The sequence below is a fragment of the Chiloscyllium plagiosum genome, chromosome 34 (genome assembly GCF_004010195.1).
Source record: "Chiloscyllium plagiosum isolate BGI_BamShark_2017 chromosome 34, ASM401019v2, whole genome shotgun sequence".
NCBI classification, from domain to species: domain Eukaryota; kingdom Metazoa; phylum Chordata; class Chondrichthyes; order Orectolobiformes; family Hemiscylliidae; genus Chiloscyllium; species Chiloscyllium plagiosum.
Genome location: NC_057743.1, coordinates 25,361,246 through 25,380,866, shown reverse-complemented (window position 1 = coordinate 25,380,866; position 19,621 = coordinate 25,361,246). Strand labels below are relative to the sequence as shown.

Here is a 19,621-nt window from a genome sequence, read left to right as displayed (position 1 = left end):
GGAAAATCATGGTTGAGCTACCTCTCCCAACAGAGAAAAGCATATGTTAACCTGATCAATTAATTCTAACAAACACACTCACTTTTTAATTCAGCAACTGCTTTTTTCTCTCTCTCTCTCTCCATCTCTGACTGCATGTCTAGCTCCACACAATTCTCTCTCTTGGTTTCCCTCTCTCTCATTTTCTTTCCTCAGACTCTTTCTCAGTGTTCCCCTTGCTCTCAGTTTTTCTTTGCCTGTGGCTTTCTTGCACACAGGATCTTTTCCTCTGTCTCTCTCTTGCTCTCTCTTACACGCACTGTCTCTTCAATCCCCTGTCTTGGAGCTCGTTCAAGTAAAATAACACAATAGCATTTGATTTAACATTACACACTTTAAGGAAAATTTTGCGCTTATCAAGTTTACAAGATGAATGTACGACAACCCACTCAAGGATGTTGGAGAAACAGTAGCACACATCGAGTGAGAAAATTTTACTGGGATTACTGGTTTTTCAAAAAAAAAAATGGGATTCATTCCAAAAGGGGGTGGAAGCTGGAGAAAGGAACTTTCCACAAGAGCAAGAACACAGTTAGAAATCTGTGAAAAGTATTTAACAGCTCCCTGAGGATGGAGGGAAGCTTAGCTTTCCATAGTCCTGCCATAAGATCATGATGATATCTCATGCCATGTGGCTGCAATGCAGCCCTGCCAAGTTAGAGTGCAGACATTGTTCAGATTGTACCAGGTGCTACTAAGATCCGCTTCTCAGACAGGCTTTCTGCTCCACAGGGAATGTGAAAATGAAGAACTTTCCGGAAAATGTGTCATACCCACCAGCCCGTCCACTCACAGGGAATCGGGTCATGAGAAATTGGATATACTCCAGAATAGCACTTTACACTTCTAGTGTCTGTCTCGGTGACTGACCATGTTCAAGTAGGGAAGGATTTACGGAGTCCACTCTTCCCTATTCAACTTTCGCAATGCCTCTCCTGAAGGTGCTGACTCTCCCTGGGGTACAGCTTCCCCTCCTCTCCTGAAGGTGCTGACTCTCCCTGGGGTACAGCTCTCTCTCCCCTCCTGAAGGTGCTGACTCTTATACTTCTATATCCATATCTATATCAGAACTCTAGTCTCTGTTTATCAGTCAATGCTTTTCTTTAATTTATTCACAAGTTGAGGGCATCACTGGCTAGGTCAGCATTTATCGCCTATCCTTAATTGTCCAGAGAGCAGTTAAGAGTTAACCATCCCGCTGTGGATTTAGAGTCACATATAGGCCAGACCAGGTAAGGGTGGTAGTTTCCTTCCCTAAAGGACATGAATCTTTATTTTACTTCTCTTGTCCCTTTGAATGTCTAAATGGTTCTGCAACTCTTTACTGTGCTGTAATCAGTACACACTCGATCATTTTCCTCTCTAAATCTTTGAATCTCATGCTACAATGTTCTTCACTCCACTAGCCTTCCCTTAGCTTCAACATCCAGGATCTAAATCCTTGCTGGCTGTTGGTAATCAACATTTCCTGCCTTGATTCAACATTTTTTTCCCCAACTTAAATGGAGGAATGTACATTTTTCAAAAAAATAATGAACACTTTGTGCATTTTCCTTCACTATGGCAATTAGTTTATTCAATTAATGGATTTAATTACTTGATTTTTGGACTGGACCATTGAATTCTCAGAGCTGTTCTTTGAGCTTGCAACCCAGACTCACATTATCTTGTTACAAAGTCCGGGCTGTACCAATAGGTTAAATTACTTCAGATGTGGCAGGGATGGAGATAGAAAAGGCTTGCACTGAACGTTGACTCTGCTGTGTACGTCAATGAGCCTGAAGCCCCTACTTTTATAGATTGATTTGATTGTAGGTGAGTTTTAAACATAGTGGGAGGGTTTAATGATGACTAGCTGTCCAGACAGATGTTCAGGATAGTGACTGCGTGAAGGCTGACCTGTGGAGAGAGTCCATTGCTGACCTGGTTCATGGGGTTGTTAGGTCCTGTCGCGTTCATGAAGCTGTCGGGGTAGCTGGAGAAGGTGTGTCGATTGGACGTTAAACCATATGAGCCACTCTCTGCTGCAGCTGCCAGGCCACTCTGGTGCATAGATGAGGGTGGGAGAGGCTGTGGCCTGTGGACAGTGCTCCCTCCATCTGAGACCAATCATATATGACAAGTGTTTAGTCACACAGCCAAGTCTGATACATCATATCCACAATGCATTACTCTTTCTCTCCCACAATCCTGCCCTTCCTCATCCTCTCCTACTCTGCACTCCTCCCATGCCCTGTCCAATCTTCTCCTCTCCACCCGCTCCTTTTGTCTCCTCGACCATCCATTTATCTCTCTTTCCCACAGCTCTTCTCTCCTCCCCTCATTCCCACCTTGCGGATTTAGATCCACAAGCTCGGACAGCTGTTCAGAAGCACCAGTCGTTAATGCCTGATGAGTCTTTGCAGATACAGGGATATTGTAATGGAGCCCAGTTCTGTGCTTACCCACTATCTCCTGAGGACAGAGAATGGAGATCTGTCAGCGATCAGGAGCAGGAATCCTGTCTCCTTCTTGCCCTTCTGAGAGTAACTGTACTGCTCCTCCAGCTGACCTGGTTGAAATCGGGTCAGTCTACACAGGCAGACAATACAATCTGGCCGGAATGGTCCGGATGGATCAAAGCTTTTCCCCTGACTCCATGGTAGGATTCTTTGACATGCTAACCCTCAGGTTTTAAGGATTTGTCTGAGACTTCTGGTACTGTTCACCTTCTGAATAGTAAATTGGAGTGAATTACTCAGTGTAGAACATATCCCAATTCTATTGATGACAAGAGAATGGGTTTGATAACAGATGGAGAGTTCCACATCACCTCTAGATGCTCAGAGTGTAATTCACTCCCAAAGTCTTCACCAATTGAATCTCAATTCTACCAAATATACAAGGGAAAACTGATCTCCCCAGGGCCCTGGACTAGTTTCCCAGTGAAGTGAATGTTTCTGGACAGTTCCTGATTGTCTAGGCTGTTGAAGTGGTTGAATTAGGCAGCCAGTTCATCGCGAGTCCCTCTCATGTCCAGTGCTGTTTGGCAAACTGTTACGTCAGACTGCACATTGATCTTACCTTGGGAAAGAGTAGTTGTTGGATATGATGACTCAGGCAACTGGTACGGGGGCAAGGTTGGCATTCCAGTGGGTGGGAATCCACCTGGCAATAGGTGGTTGAACGCTGCCAACTGATTAGCTCCGGCTTGTTTACGCCACCGAGCTCGGCGATTACTGAACCAGACCTGCAAAGTGAAGAATCAAACACAATAATACTTCCAATCAATATTACCAAATACAGTAACTCATCCTATCAATATTACCAAATACAAGAACACTTCCAATCGATATTACCGAATACAGTAACTCCTCCTCTCCATTTTACCAAATACAAGAACACTTCCAATCAATGTTACCAAATACAAGAACACTTCTGATCAATATTACCAAACACCATAGCACGTCTGATCAATATTACCAAAGACAGTAGCAGTTCCGATCAATATTACCAAACACAAAAACACTTCTGATTAATATTACCAAATACAGTAACACTTCCCATCACTAGTATCAAACAGCAATAACCTGTCCAATGTTACCAAACACAGTAACTCATTTAATCAATATTACCAAGAACTTGTCCAATTTTTATTACCAAACACAATAATTAGACCAGTCAGTACATTTTTAAAATAAGAGAACAGAGAACAAACATCTGAGGGAGAAGTAGCAGAGTCCCTTTGTTCTATATGTCCTGTTATCCTGAATTTCAAAACTGAAATACTTATCCTGAATTAATTTGTTTCTAATCCCTGCCACTGTCTTGATCACCGGCAAAGTCAATCCTCTAGTTTGCCTTCTCTTCTCTGCAGCCCTGTCTCCAGCTCTCTGTTTTTCCAACTCTCTTTCCCCCAACCTGGGTTTTACATTCTGGAATTCTCTTCCTTTAAGATTTTATTCGGTCATTCATTCACTCACATGTGCTCGAACAAAAGGCAACTTCTTGGCTTGTTGTCTGCTGGTGCTTCTATCTGATCGGTTTTCTGGGTAGAGGTGGTTTGCCACTGCCTTCAGTCTCAAGGGCTGGGCAAGGAGACAATACCCACCTCAGGTGGAATGGGAATTGAACCTTCAGTATTTGCATTACTCTGAACCGTGTGCTAACTGCCTAACTAACTGAGCTAACTGTGGCTTGGGATGACTGTTCTATGTCAAAGAGACTATACAAATGTCAGCTGTTGGTGTTATGTACATCGTTCTACACATCTACTAATGTACACACACTGCTAGCCATATCTTTCTCCCTCTCATTTTCCTCTTATCTGTTTTGAAACAGCAAATCTCACTGGGATGTTCCTTCAGCATAGACGTCTATATGGACTTCAGTAAGGCCTTTGACAAGGTCCCACGTGAAAGGTCAGAGCCCATGGGATCCAAGGCAAGTTTGCAAACTGGATCCAAAATTGGCTTACAAGTAGAGGCAAAGGGTGAGGGTGTACAATTGTTTTTTGTGATTGCGAGCATGTCCATCAGCAGTGTACCACAGGGATTGGTGCTGGGATCATTGCTGTTTGTTATTTATATTAATGACTCAGATGTGAATGTAGAGGGTGAAATTAGTAAATTTGCAGATGACACAAAAAGTAGGTGATGTTGATAGTGAAGAGGATGGTCTCAGATATTGATCAGCTGGTAAATTGGGCATAGCAATGGCAAATGGAGTTTAATCCTATAAGTATGGGGTTATGCTTTTTGGGAGGTCTATTAAGATAAGGACATATACAGTAAATGGTAGATCTCTAGGCAGTACTGTGGAACAAATGGATCTTAGTGGACAAGTCAATAGATCCCTGAAGATGTCAGCACAGGTAGACAGGGTGGTGAAGAAAGCATGCTTGCCTTCATTATCCAAGGTATGGAATATAGGAGCAAGGAAGTCTTGCTACCACTTTATAAAACATTGATTAGTCTACAGAAGATTGAATACTGTGAAAAGTTCAGGTTGCCAACTATCAGAATGAGGTGATTGCACTGGAGAGGAATTGAGGAAATTCACCAGGACGTTGCCTGGGATGAAAAATCTCAATATGAGGAGAAACTGGATAGACTGGGTTTGTTTTCCCTGGAGCAAAGGGGGAATCCGATTGAGGTATACAAAATTATGAGATGCATACATAGAGTAGATAGAGTCATAGAGTCAGAGATGTACAGCACGGAAACAGACCCTTCGGTCCAACCTGTCCATGCCAACCAGATATCCCAACCCAATCTAATCCCAACTGCCAGCACCCGGTCCATATCCCTCCAAACCCTTCCCATTCATATACTCATCCAGATGCCTTTTAAATGTTGCAATTGTACTAGCCTCCACCACTTCCTCTGGCAGCTCATTCCACACACGTACCACCCTCTGTGTGAAGATCTTGAGAATCTTTTCCCAATGGCAGACGTGCCTAAGACCAGAGGGCATGAATTTAAGGTCAGGGGTATATAGTTTAAATGGGGGCTGAGGAAACGTTTTTCACCGAGAGGATAGTAAGATATGTGGAATATGCTGCCTGAGAGGATAGTGGAGGCAGGTCCTCTCACAACATTTAAGAAGCATCCAGATGAACTGGGCATAGTAGGTTATGGAATGAGGGCAACTAAATGGGATGAGTGTAAACTCCACACAGACAGAGGGTGAAATCAAATCCAGGTCCCTGGTGCTATGAGGCATCAGTGCTAACCACTGAGATACTGTGCTGCCCAGACTGTAGTTTGGGGTTTGTTAGTTGGCTTAAACATGGTGGGTCAAAGTGCCTATTTCTATGCTGCGTGACTCTGACTATATTTCAATCTGGTGTTCAATATCCAGCTGTGCAGCTCAATACCGATCTAACTATTCTGCCTTGAAAGGAATCACAGCTAACCTGGATCCTTTGCTGCCCCCTGGCACAGGTTAAGGCTTCCATCCAGAATCTAGAATAATGATAAGGAACATGAATCCTTCCTTCCCCTGGCCAAGTGACCCTTCTTCCTGGCCCAGTGACATTTCACTCTGGCCCGTCACTCTAGCATCTTAGCAAGTTTTGAGAAGATTTGAATGTCTGGCATCTATGATTACTGCTGCAGCATGTTAAAAGGACAGGATTGTGGGAGGTCTTTAAAGGCAGGCAGAGTGGTACTGGTGGATACAGACACATGTGAACCCTTGACCTAGATACAGATTGGTAAATGCTTAACCAGCACACATATCCATACACATGAATTCTTCACTCCATAACATGAAGTGAAGTAATCCCGAAGCTGAGAGTTCAAATCCCACGAGGGCAATTGCATTCAGTAAAGGTGGCACAAAATAAATTAACCGTGAAAGCTCTTGGATTGTCATAAAAACCCAACTGGACCTTTGGAGGAAGGAACCTGTTGCCCTGACATGGTCTGTGATTCCCACACCAACCTGGCTGACCCTCAGGGTAAGTAAAAATTGGCAAAAGTGCAACCTTGCTAATGTGGCCCCTGTCCTCAGAACAAACATGCAAAGCATTGCTTTCTGAGGGTCAGAGGTGAAGTAATGTCAAGTGCATCACAAATGTGTCCATGTGCACACTAATCGAGTGTGTGAAAATATTTAGAGGCAGACCTCAGTGTGGAATTAGCCTGTGTGGGTTAGGATAGCTGCTCACCCAGGCATGAATCACAAGTCTTGGCCGATATGGGAACTGAGTGGGAAATGGACAAGACTGCCTCCAAATGAAAATTGACAGTAACAGTTGTGAGTGGGAGTGGGAGTGTTCGCATTAAGCCTCCAGCTACACAGAGATCTTTTGTTTTACAAAAACAGGCCAAATTGCAACTCATCATAAGCCCGGTTGGGATTACACTCCGCTTCGGAGCCTGGCTTCACAGCAAAGACTGACGCCTTTTCAAATTCATTTATGACATTTTTCAGAGCACAGAATTTGGTTTTAACGATATTGCTTTCCAAAATACTCAGTTCAAAGTGGGCACCGCAAGAACAAATGCTGACTGGTAAACCTGGAAATGAATTGGTCTCCAATAACTGCACATCTCGGGCAGACAGAAAATCATTGTGGAAAAGCAGATCAAAGCAGAAAACACTGACACAATTTTTAAAGACGCCAAGTACGCCCAGCGAGGAAGGTGGTCAATCAGCCATCAATTGTACCCCATCTTTGGCTCATCTCCTTTCTACCCTTTAATGGGCTCCTCCCACCTTTTAATGCTCCCACAGCCCAAATTAATCTTCTTCGCACTCACCTACAATTCATCTCATGATGGCAGATTTCACATGTGGGATATAGGCAAAAGAAACAGCAGGTAAAATTTCTTCCTGCTCACTATCTTCAGAATCTCTCTCTAAACTTACCTGTTGCAATCCTGAATGAAGATGTTTAAAGGACATAGATAGACATGGACTAGCATTATGGCATGTTACTTGTAATAACAGGTTTTACTCACTCTTGTACTATTGCTACAACTCATTAAAAGACTTTATCCAGGCTCAATCAGATACACTCTATTATTATTGCTCAAAGTAGTCCTGTCAGCTGTATGGAGTTGCTAGGTCTTATCTCTAGGCCTCAAGTGGATTTTGAGCCTAACTCTAGTTTGTTTCTATGGTATATCAGGAGCTCTTATTTTTGAAGTATGCTAGTTATGATGCATTGGCAGGGCCTAATAGTCCCAAATCATTGGTTTTCTTTTAAATGGAATATCACTGAACCAAAACTGGGACGCAAAAAACACTTGTGGTGGGACAGGCACTGTTGCTAGGATACAACTCAGGTTCAAGTAATAGTTCCTCAGGCACCATTGCTGTAGGCTCACAGTAGGCCTCTGAAACCTGGATTTTGTTCAGTTACTTATTCAGAATTTTGCAAACATGAGGACAATTAGTTTGTGAGTGGTGCTCAGTTCTAATTTTCAGACTAAAAGATATAACTTCAGAATTCTTTGTTTCTGCCTTGTTTTATGCAGTTGCAGGTAGGCCAAGGTTGGTGATGGGGGTTGGGGTAGAGCAGCAATGGAGAATGACACGGAGAGAAGACCAGAGTTGGTGTATGGAATCCAACTGTGAGAAAACAAACAATGGTCTGTAGTGGGATATTTACTGCAGGTCAACATCAGACACTCCCATGTGCCCCAACCGGATAGATTTCACTGCAACTCAGCAAGAGAGCTGAACTCTGACCCCTCCTGTCCACAAAACCCCTCCTCTCCCCTTTATGTTCTCCTTAACTCCATCCCTCAGAAGGGTAAGTGCTTAGTGGGGAACTCAGCCTCAGAAATAAATCCCTGGACAAAGCAGACAGTGCGTCACTCCAAAGTAACACTAGAGACATGTGGGCCTGCACTACCCGGCTTATCAACAGCTCTAACTATATTCTATGCCAGGTTATTAAATTTCACAGTCAGGAAAGGAACTGGTCAGAAGGGAAATCATTAAAAAACTGATGTTCTGTAGATCTTTTGAGATGAGATATATTCTGGATGGGGAACTGTGCAGTAACAGTATTTAAAGGAGTTACATTGTAGTTAAAGAGAATCCTTGGATAATGGAGCAGTTAAAGGTGGACCAGGCTTAGAGAATGGGATCATGAATCAACTGGACCATTCACTCAGTGAAAAGTGTTCTTTGGTCTGCCTGAAACTTGTTGGTTTTCCAGAGCAAGGAGTTGACCTTGATGGAGTGTTGCTGGTTAGCACATTCCAAGGTCCAGGACTACATGCTGAAGGATGTACTGAAGCTTGGGGCAGCTGCTGCAAAGCTGCACTGGAGAAAGATGTCCATCCAAGGTCTTTCTGCCAAAGTTAAATGGGGATCTGCTCAGTTATTGGAACCTCCTGATGCCTCAAATATATGTAAATATAGTCTTGTGTAAGTAGGAAATGCCTTTGGTTTGTTTGTCAGATAGAGTCAAACTCCAATGTTTGTTTGTTTCTCCATATGCTCCTGTACAGAACCAAACTGCTTTAGGGATTATGTATGTATATACTGTAAATATATTTTTAGGAATAAAGTATATTTTTGAAATTAAACAGAACTGGTCTTTTCCCAATCTGCATCACATTTCAAAAGCTGGCACTGTAATTATTCCCTCTCCTTTGTTAACAGCTGCCCTCTCCCAAAGACCTAATCGTTGTAGAGGTAACAGTTTCACAGGAACTGTCAGTAACATGTCTGTAGTCATTTTCAGGGTTGAATCCTTGTAGATTGACTTCAAGACTGAAGGGTTGATGGGCATTTTGACTCTGGATAACATCAGCATCAGATCCCATCCAGGGAGGGTGGCATGGTGGCTCAGTGGTTAGCACTGCTGCCTCACAGTACCAGGCTCCCGGGTTCAATTCCACCCTTGGGTGACTGTGCAAACTCCACCAAGGCATTCTCCCAGTACCCCTGTGTGGGTTTCTTCTGGTTTCATCCCATGGTTGTGCAGGTTAGGTGGATTGGCCATACCAAATTGCCCATAGTGTCCAGGGGTATGCAGCCTAGGTGAACTAGCCATGGGAAATGCAGGGTTACAGGATTGGGGGCGTAGATCTGGGTGGGATGCTGTTCGAAGGGTCAGCGTGGACTTGATGGGCTGAATTACCTGCTTCCACACTGTAGGGATTCTATGATGTGTGGCCAGAAGCTCTTTTTTTGCATTGGCAACTCACGAAGAAATGTTTCATTTCCTGTCAAAGTCAATCATCTGAAGTTGGTTGCACTTGAGCCCAGGCCTCTGGTCCACACAAGAGCCTGAAAATGAACACCGTTATGTTCCTCGTTGTGAGAGGGATTGAAAACAGACACTGTGCAGATTCAGCTGGATGATCATTCCAATTGCAAGGCACTCTGATCTCTCCTGGGGAAGGGGATGGTGGTCATTGTGCTATTACACCTAACTCCTTCCCTCATGATGCCTCACTGTGTTGACAGTCCGAAAGTAACCAGGTGTCTAGGAAAGTACAGTCTGAGAAATTTCTACCTCTTGAATATAGAGACTATATGAGTAACGATGACCTCTTCATATTTAAATTTCACTGAAGATAATGGGTTTCTTGGTAAAGAAATGTAATCTTTCTAACAGAGTGAGGGAGGCACCAGGTTTGGGGGCAGTAGTATGATCAAAGGAACTCCTGCTGTCTGCCTAATACTCTGTAACTGGGGGGGATGGTCTAGATATTTTTAATCAACCTGTTCAGGGATTACACATACCAAGGGCAGATCGAATTCAAACCCAGGCTCCAGTTCCAGAGGTAGGGACACCATTGTGCCAGTTTTGCATTCCATCTTTTTATTGAATTAAAGATTCGCCAATTATCATGCTGGGATTCGAACCTGTGTCCCCCAGAACATTAGCCCGCAGTTCAGGATTACTCGTGCAGTGACATCACCATTAAGCCACTGCCTCCACCAAGACAGACGGCTTATCTGTTTCCAAATGCAATCCATGACCTGGCATGCCACTGAAGACCACACACAAGGTAGCAAAGGCCCAACTTCCATCCATAGTCTTCGCTCAGAGCTTTACTATGAGATAGCAAACAGACTACAAATCGTATTTTTGCCTTTGAACATGGACGTACAGAAAGAGGAGTGGTATTGGGGAGGAGTTTGGAGAGGGTTGGGATTAGGGAGTGGTGAGAGGGGCTTCGGGTGGATGATTGCAATACCTTCCAGGATTTCCCAAGAGTTTGGAAATGTCAAGGAACTAATGGTGGGGGTGGAAGCTCGTTGGACATCACGTGAAGAGACCTCCTGGATCTAATCGAATAAGCTACCTTGCATGGGGTGGGGAAGGTCTGGTGGAAAACAATGATGAGCCAGGGGAAAAGAATAACAAATGACAGTGAGAAAGATAAAGACAAAGATAAAGGTTTGTGTCAGTGCAGAGAATCTGGGATTAATTACACCAGGAGCTGAAGATAAGGATCAGCTCCTTCAATTTGTCAGACAAGCTAGTAAGTGATCTCTTGCACAGGGGAGAGGCCCAGCATTGTGCCCCCAATTGGAGCCTGCCTGTTTTATGAAGATAAATTGTCTTCCAGGTGCTGAAGTGCAACAGAGCGTAGCTACAAACACAAGAGCTCACACAGCACGGGAGTGCGATCTGCAAATACCTTCCCAATCGTAGACTCCTCTGACACCACAGCTTCAGCTACATTTTCATCACAGATTATTCCAGATTGGCCTTGTTCACTACAGACATTCTCAACATGTTTTATCCTTGCAGCTATTAACCCTGTGAACTCCTCCTCACACAACCCACCACACACCTCCCTCCTCCCCTGAAAAGGGTGGGATGTAAGGCAAGTTGGAAACAAAAGCAGAAAGAAGTGGAAATGGGAGCATGTCTGACAGTGCCTGAAAGAGAGAACTAAGATGAGGATATACCAGGTATAAACCTTCACTGCTCAAGTCCTACCTGCTCCAGAGATGTGAGATGACGGGTTTGGTCAGTTTAATTAAAAATAACTAAGCCTTCACTGTGCCTTCCCAAGATGCTAGAGACTAGAACAGGGCTCGGAGTTGCTGCAGCACTGCAGAGAAGGCAACATGCTGAGAGTAGGCAAAGTGGGAGAGATGGATGGTAGAGGAGGTTTGGGTTAGAGAGGGAATGAAGTTTGGGGAGGAATTACTGTTGAACAGTAGTGTATGAAACTGGGGAGAAAGGAGAAGTGGGGAGAGAAGGAATGGGGAGTGAGGGGAAACTGGTGGAGAGAAGGGTACTGGGAGGACAGCTGGGTTCACTTGTGCAACACCTGGCTTTACTAGTGAAAGAGTTGCAAAAGTTCAAATAATTCCAGGGGCTTGGTCAGATTGAGATTATCGAGGAGAAAGTGAGGTCTGCAGATGCTGGAGATCAAAGTTGAAACTTTATTGCTGGAACAGCACAGCAGGTCAGGCAGCATCCAGGGAACAGGAGATTCGACGTTTCGGGCACAGGCCCTTCTTCAGGAAACTTCCTGAAGAAGGGCCTGTGCCCGAAACGTCGAATCTCCTGTTCCCTGGATGCTGCCTGACCTGCTGTGCTGTTCCAGCAATAAAGTTTCAACGTTGATCAGATGTGTCAATGGGCCGAGAATGACAGATGGATTTTAATTTCGCTAAATGTGAGGTGTTGCATTTTATTACGGAAGTCAAGGGCAGGTCTTGTACACCAAATAATATGCCCTGGGGAACGTTGTTGAACAAAGAGACCTATGGGTGCAGATGCACAGTTCCTTGAAAGTGGAGTCACAAGCAGACAGCATGGTCAATGAATCACAAAAATGTACAACATGGAAACCGGCCCGTCGGTCAACTTTTCCGTGCTGAACAGGTAGCCTCAATTAATCTACTCCCATTTTCCAGCACTGAAGCATATCCTGATAAAACCTTCCTATTCATACACCCATCCAGATATCTTCTAAATATTATCATTGCACCAAACTCCACCACTGGTATTTGTGTTCATGCCTTCTCTCACATATGCAATACTCTATCACAGCCGATAAACAACCCTCCCACTAAATAATTTCTGTCCATTAGTAGTTCATATGTTTGTTATCTTCATCCATGTCAACTCAGCATCATGATTTCCCTGACCAATATCCGACATCAGTGTTGGATTTATATGAATCCTTTCCGAACAGTTCCACCCTACCTCCTTTCCACTTTTGTTTGACAACTCATGAGATATTCAGCTCCTATATTTGGTCACTCTGTAGTCATATCTATGTAAGCATAACTATACCATAACCATGCATATGCATTTGCGCAACTGCTAAATTTACTTTACTGCAAATGCTCATCACAACAAACACAAAGTCTTCGCACTTGTCTTTTCAATGTGTTTTTCATCTGCTTAGCTTTACGTTGGCGCTTTTGGTATCCCATGTATTTTCAGTTTTCCACTTTCGTGAAAAACTGTTACATTTGAAATTTGGCTTCTTAATTTTGTACGAACTTCCTCAGAATAATTGTGCAGGACCTATTCCTTGTTCAGAATGTGTCATTGGTACGTACATCGAGAGTGTACTGCTGGAAAAGTACAGCCGCTCAGGCAGCTTTCGAGGAGCAGGAGAACCGTCGTTTCGGACACAAATCCCCCAACAGGAAGGGTTGACACGATGCGCTTTTTCAGCACCACACTCTCGACTCTGGAAGCCAGCATCTGCAGTCCTCACTTTGATACTGCAATATCAACTTCAAAATGATGAACCCTCCCCCCTTCCATTGCAAGTTCCTTTTCTTCCCTGAGCAGCTTCCCTACTCCTTTCAATGGCTGGACAAGAGTCTGGACTCTTGCTCAATACTGCAGAAAAAAAATCAATAACCCTTACTATACTGCCTCCTCATCCTACGTTTCCTTATTCTTCTCCAGACGGTAATGTCTTACTCAGTGGTGCAGTGGTGAGTGAGCTCATCTATCCCTCAGCCACCAAACTCCTCCAATGAAGGTGGAAGAACCAAACATCCGCTGAATAACAGGAAAGGCGGTGCCTCCTCCACCTCTTCGGTCCCCAGAGCTATGCCAGCTGCACCCTACCTTACATCAGTATTGATCAAATTGAAAGACCTTAACCTTAAGACTGTGGCTGCCACCTCAAAAAAAGTATTAAATATACATTGAAACCGCACTGGTGCACCGCAGTGTCTTCATCTTGGTCAGTAATTTATGAACTCTAAGGAGAATATCTTCAAGATTAACTTATTCTTTATACAATAGATCGCATAAATCCCACACCCGACTGTCACCACACATCACCTGTTCTGCTATGGTCATTTCATGAAACTTCTTTTTTTAATGTAATTGGTAACGAATAAACTAAGTACTCTCACTCAAAAGTATTAATGTTCTGAAACTTAAGAAAAAATAAGGGAAAAAGTATGAAAATATTTCCTGGATTTTAAAAGAAAAAGCAAGTGAACAAACAATCGTCCTTCAATCACTAACCCATTTCTCTGAGATTCCATGTTATTTTTTTCTTAACTTCATGCTTTTGGGGTTTGGAAGTGTTCACAGAGTTGACTCTTGATGGCTTTCTGAGAGTCAACTTTCAGCTCCTGTTCAGCTACAGAGTGACCAATTAATAAAAGAAAGGATTGTCTAAAATCCCTCACTCACCAAACTCTCCAATGTGCACTCGGTTTCAGATGTACTGCACAACTGCTTTGGAAGACTACAGATTAGAAATGTAGGGAGACAAAAAGAGTGAATTCCAAACTCCATTGGTATGTTTGCTGACTCTGCACCATGGTTGAGCAGAACTGATAACTAACTTGTTAATATATTCACATTAAGTTTTTACAGTACACCTGCCCACAAAAGTCTCTGACTGTAGCCGTTATAAAGCACATTTTATAGATTACATTACAGTCTGGAAACAGGCACTTCAGCCCAACAAGTCCACAACGAGCCGCCGAAGTTCAACCCACCCCTACATTTACCCCTTACCTAACACTACGGGCAATTTAGCATGGCCAATTCACCTGATCGGCTCATCTTTGGACTGTGGAGGAAACCGGAGCACCCGGAGGAAACCCACGCAGACAACGTGCAAACTCCACACAGTCAGTCACCTGAAGCGGGAGTTGAACCCGGGTCTCTGGCGCTGTGAGGCAGCATTGCTAACCACTGGGCCACCATGCCGCCCACAACTTTAATTCCACATCCTGCACAGACAACCGCAGAGAGGTAGCAGCACTTTAGAACATAAGAGGACTGTGTCACCAGGGATTTTCCCCCAAACCAAAGTGCCATCCATGAAAGCCAGCAGCTCTCCAATACTCAGTGTGACCAGATGAATGGTTTCTAAATTAAAAGGTGAAAGGAATGTTCTCTGTGAGGCCTGACAAGCTGTCAGTGTGACAAAGCAACTGAGCCAAATAACTAAGATTAATGAAAACGTCAACAATACAAACATTCCACATGAAGTAAACAGAGTGATAAAAGAGATTTGATGACAGTATTCATCTCGCGTGAATGTGAAAATATTGTATCTTCGATTTAAATACTATAACTTGTGAGATCCTTTAAATCTATGAATAAAGCATGTTCGGAAGAAGGGTCACCGACCGCAAAACATTATCTCGCATTTCTCTCCATTGCTGCTGTCAGACTTCCTGAGTTTTTCCAGCAATTTCTGTTTCGGTTTCCACTGAAAACTGTATTCACTTTCCCCTCTAACAGAATCTCTTCGTGTAATGCCACAGGCCTTTGAAAAGTGTAAGGTTGACTTTGAGCTGACTTGATATTTCTGCTTCAGAAAAGCGTAAAATAAACTTTTCAGCAAAAGATGCCGATCACAAAAGATAAGTTTGATACAGACAAAAACGTGAACACGCTGAGAACATTAAACGCCAAAGACTGATTTACTGTGCAGTGCTACACTTGCACATATAGCAGAGACCTAAAGATTCTATTCTGAGTCTGTGATTGCGCTGTGCGACTCCAGTTGAGTCAAGCTCACCTTTAGAACGTCAACGTTGTTTTATCACAACCCGAAAACTTATCAATGCATCCACTCAGGGCAACTGAATGCCACGAGAACCTGTATATTCATGTGACTTGCAGCGTGCGGATGTCACCGCTGAGATTATGAATGTGAATAAGCTTTGAAAAGGAACAGTAATCATTATTAGTGCAGAGGCACTCTCATTATACAATACCTTCATATATTCAGAATGCGTATACTGCTGAAGGAATAATTGTTGTTTTGATTTCTACCTTTAATCAAGGGCTTCTCTAACTTATACATCATGGTATATTTCAATTTACAAATCCTCATTCAATAAAAACGCATAAATACTGTTGCTGTAAGAGCAGGGCAGAGATTGGTAATGTTACAACTATGAATTGCACCCCCTGTGTCCCTAAAGCCTGTCCATCATATAATAGGGACAAGTGAGCCTCTATGACGGATCATTCCCCACTTGTCCAGACAGGTGCAGTTCCAAATCCACACAGCAGCACAATGGCACAGTGGTTAACACTGCTACCTCACAGCACTCGGTGTCCGGCTTGACATTCCCGCCTCGGGCAAGTGCCTGTGCGGAGTTTGCACATTCTCCCCGTGTCTCAGTGGGTTTCCTCAGGGTTCTTCAGTTTCGTCCCACAGTCCTAAGATGTGCAGTTTAGGTGAATTGGCCATGCTAAATACCCGAAAGTGTTGGGTGAAAGGATAAATTTAGGGTTGCACTTTGAAGTGTTGGTGTTGGCTTGATGGGCCGTAGGGCTTGTTTCCACACTGTATAACATCTAATCTCTAAATAAAAATAGAACCAGAAGTTGCAGGAAAAACGTAGATTTGCCTGCATCTGTACGTGAAATCCATGTTATGGTTTTGGGCCCCGTAACACGTTTTGAGAATCCATGGATATTTGACAATTTACGACCATTCATGCAAAAGCAGCCGACTTAGTTGGCAACATTTCCACAAATATGCATGCCTTCCACCACCGATACTCAGCACCAGCAACATGTACTGTCCACAAAACGCACTGCAGAAATTTGCCTGAGATACTGATACAACACATTCCAAACTGGACACCCACTTCAACTTAGAAGGACATGGGCAGGAGGTGTCGATGGATACCACTAGTTGCAATTCACGTCTAAAGCACACAACAACCTGACTTGGAAATAAACATTGCTCCTTCAGTGTCACTGAGTTCAAAACCTGCATTACACTTCCTAATAGCATAGTGCATTTAACAAGCTCATCGCCACTTCCTCAGGTTTAAAAGAGGAAAGGACAATAAGCATCAACCAAATCAATAAGTCCTAAATCCTGTGAATGAGTATTCAGGAAATAACAAATGGACTGAGACCCGATATTCACGGTCCTTCAAATGTTGGTTTCCGTGACATTAAATTGAACTCTTTCCTCCTGTACTCCCTCACTGAATGAGCACCGTATCCCAGAACATCTCATATTGCTGCACCTGAACACAGCTGAAGCTGATTCAACCTGAGACGTAACATCCCTTAGACTTAAATATCCACCCTGATCCAAACAAATCTACCTTTAAAATAAAGATTCAAAACTGGAAATGTGTCAAAAAGTAGATAATAGTTACTATCGTTAAACGTAGACAACTATCAAGGAAAATATCGATATGAAATGATTAGGCTACGTATGTTGAAGTATCCAGATTGAAACTTCCCAGGTTAAATCCGTGCAGTAAGAATATGTCCAGTTTTGCGACGTGTTAACCACTGTCAGTTAGTACAGAGCAGTAATGGAAGGATTTGGAACTCCATCAACTCCCAGATCAGGGAAAATGACAGAGCAGACTGAGGCAAAAATTAGAAAAGCCCCTCAACGAATCGGGGATAGTTCGGGTGAGGATGCCTCACAAATCCTCTCTATCGTGGCTGGATACACTTCAAATCACAAATCTCAAAGACACCATCCCATGTTTCATATGAAACAGCATATTCTATTCCTATCTGTCCTGGTCCAACTGACGACCCATCACTGAAGTCCAAAAGGAAAATAATACTTTGCATGAGTAAACTCACCTTTGCGTGATCTTGTACATCTAAGTACAGCTGTCCCTCAAACTAGTTGAGTTCTGAATTTGTGCCAGTGGTGCGACTTTATATCGACACAGCTTCCAATATAAATCCATCCTTCAATTCTCTGATTAACAAATAGGACAAATCATCTTATGAATGATCTCAAATGATGATGTGGAGGAGTTGATATTGAACTGGGGTGGACCAAGTTAAAAATCACACAACATCATGTTAACGTCTGACAGATTAGATTTCTATAAACTGGTGTTATTTGCTTTTTAATTATGCGCAAATCAGTTAGTGCAAATCCTTTGGAGATTTGCTTAAGAATTTTCCAACATCGCAAGCTTTAAAAGAACATTGTGTTCCAATGTGATCATATGATACGTCCTCTTTTTGTATTAACATTTTTATTTTCCACAAATGGTTGCACTCGCAGAATGTGGAAACAGGCCCTTTGGACCAGCAAATCCACAACGACGCTCTGAATAGTAGCTCACCCAAACCAATTCCCTACCACACTTCATTTTCTCCCAGACTAATGCAATTAACTGACACATCGCTAAACTCTGCTGCCAATTTAGCATAGCCGATTTACTGAACCTGCAAATTTTTGGAATGTGGAAGGAAACCGAAGCACCAAGAAGAAACCATGCCAATTCGGGCAGACCATGAAAACTCCCGTGGCTGTAAGCGAATAGGGATTACTGACGCTTGGAGATAGCTTGCGAACCACTGAACCACCACGCCATCTCAAAAACCACTGCTGATGAAGGAGGATCGTCAGCATTGCAAAGGGGAGATTGATCGAAGTGTCACCTAACTGTCAGCATCAGACATTTTTTTATGGATCAAAAAGTGGAATAAATCTCCTTCTACCCTGCATCAACCTTCAATTAGATCCCCCTGTGGATAAGGATGGTGTTACCAGGGCAGCGTGACATCGCCATGCCTCAATTATGAGGACAGACCAAGTTCATAATGAACAGTAAACAACTTTCCATTTTCCCCAAAATAATCTTCCAATTTTAGTGGCACTATTGGTTAGACAACCAATTGTTGCCATTTCCAAATTGCCAGTAAAAAATAACAACAACCACCGAGCTATTATGATTCCATTTTCTAACATTTCATCCATAGTCTTGTAAGCGTTGACATTATAATTATCAAGTGAAAACAAGGTTGGCTTTCAACTGAGCCCTGAAATTGACCCCTGAAACTGACCAATATTCAGTCTACATTTCTGGAAGCTTACACGAGAGGAATTGATTCCTTTTATGATCACCACAAATGAGACTCGCATTGGAGAAATAATTTCATAAATAGTCTTATAACTGATTGAACTGAAAGTCCATCGGTTATAGAAGTGGGGTTTGAATCCATATTCCAAACTGAAAGAAATGGACTGCAGTGTCCACAATTTTCAAGGTACCACCTGAGCGTTCTGGGTAATCAAAGATGGAGCGCGAGAGAATTTGTGATTGTCAGTGCTGCAGCTTTGAGACGCTTGTCAATGTTAGATTTGATTTCCTCGGTTTTTTTCGGAAGAGTATCACTGCTTTATAATTTTTTTGAATTGGTTTATTAGGTTGGCAAAAGAATATCAGTATATAAACAGACATTGCTGAAAGTTTCACAACGGGTGATTCTTCCTCAGAATTCCAAACCTCCAAAGAAGCTCAAAGCAAGTTACTTTAAAACAAAAGAGGGAGCAGGGGCCATATGAGAGGTGAAAAATAAAGGATCATTTCGTGTTGCTCAGTCAAGATCATGGATTACACTGCCGAACAACATTGCGGGTTTCCCGACATGACATAGACTGCAGTGATTTAAGCTCATTGCCACCTCCTTATGCTTAACTAAGACCGTGCACATCTGACGAACCAGACAGTGACTTTTCAGAGCTGCCTAGCTCTGCTATTACTTTCATGTATCCCTGGACAGCCGATTTCAGCTGAAGACAGATATAAAATGAAATTAACAGTTGGCCTTCAGAAAACTCGTAATGGGGATTTCCTCGCAGCACGGAAACTGCGAGGTGGTTATTTTCTCTAATCATTCTCTGTTTGTTTGTAAACTACTGCGTAGAGAATTTTT

The 19,621-nt window shown here is 43.0% G+C and overlaps 1 protein-coding gene across 4 annotated transcripts in view; it reads right to left on the bottom strand.

Moving 5' to 3' along the window:
• Positions 1–19,621, bottom strand: part of LOC122540354 (paired box protein Pax-7-like) — a 184,028-nt gene that overhangs the window by 77,101 nt on the left and 87,306 nt on the right. The window contains exons 6-7 of one of the 4 annotated variants that reach the window (XM_043675953.1): positions 3,103–3,268; positions 1,939–2,138 (exon numbers count right to left, since the gene is read on the bottom strand). In XM_043675953.1, the coding sequence (XP_043531888.1) occupies positions 1,939–2,138; positions 3,103–3,268 (366 nt within the window). Of the gene's footprint in view, positions 1–1,691; positions 2,139–3,102; positions 3,269–19,621 lie in introns of those variants that run through there. The other 3 variants (XM_043675954.1, XM_043675955.1, XM_043675952.1) reach the window with 3 other exon arrangements.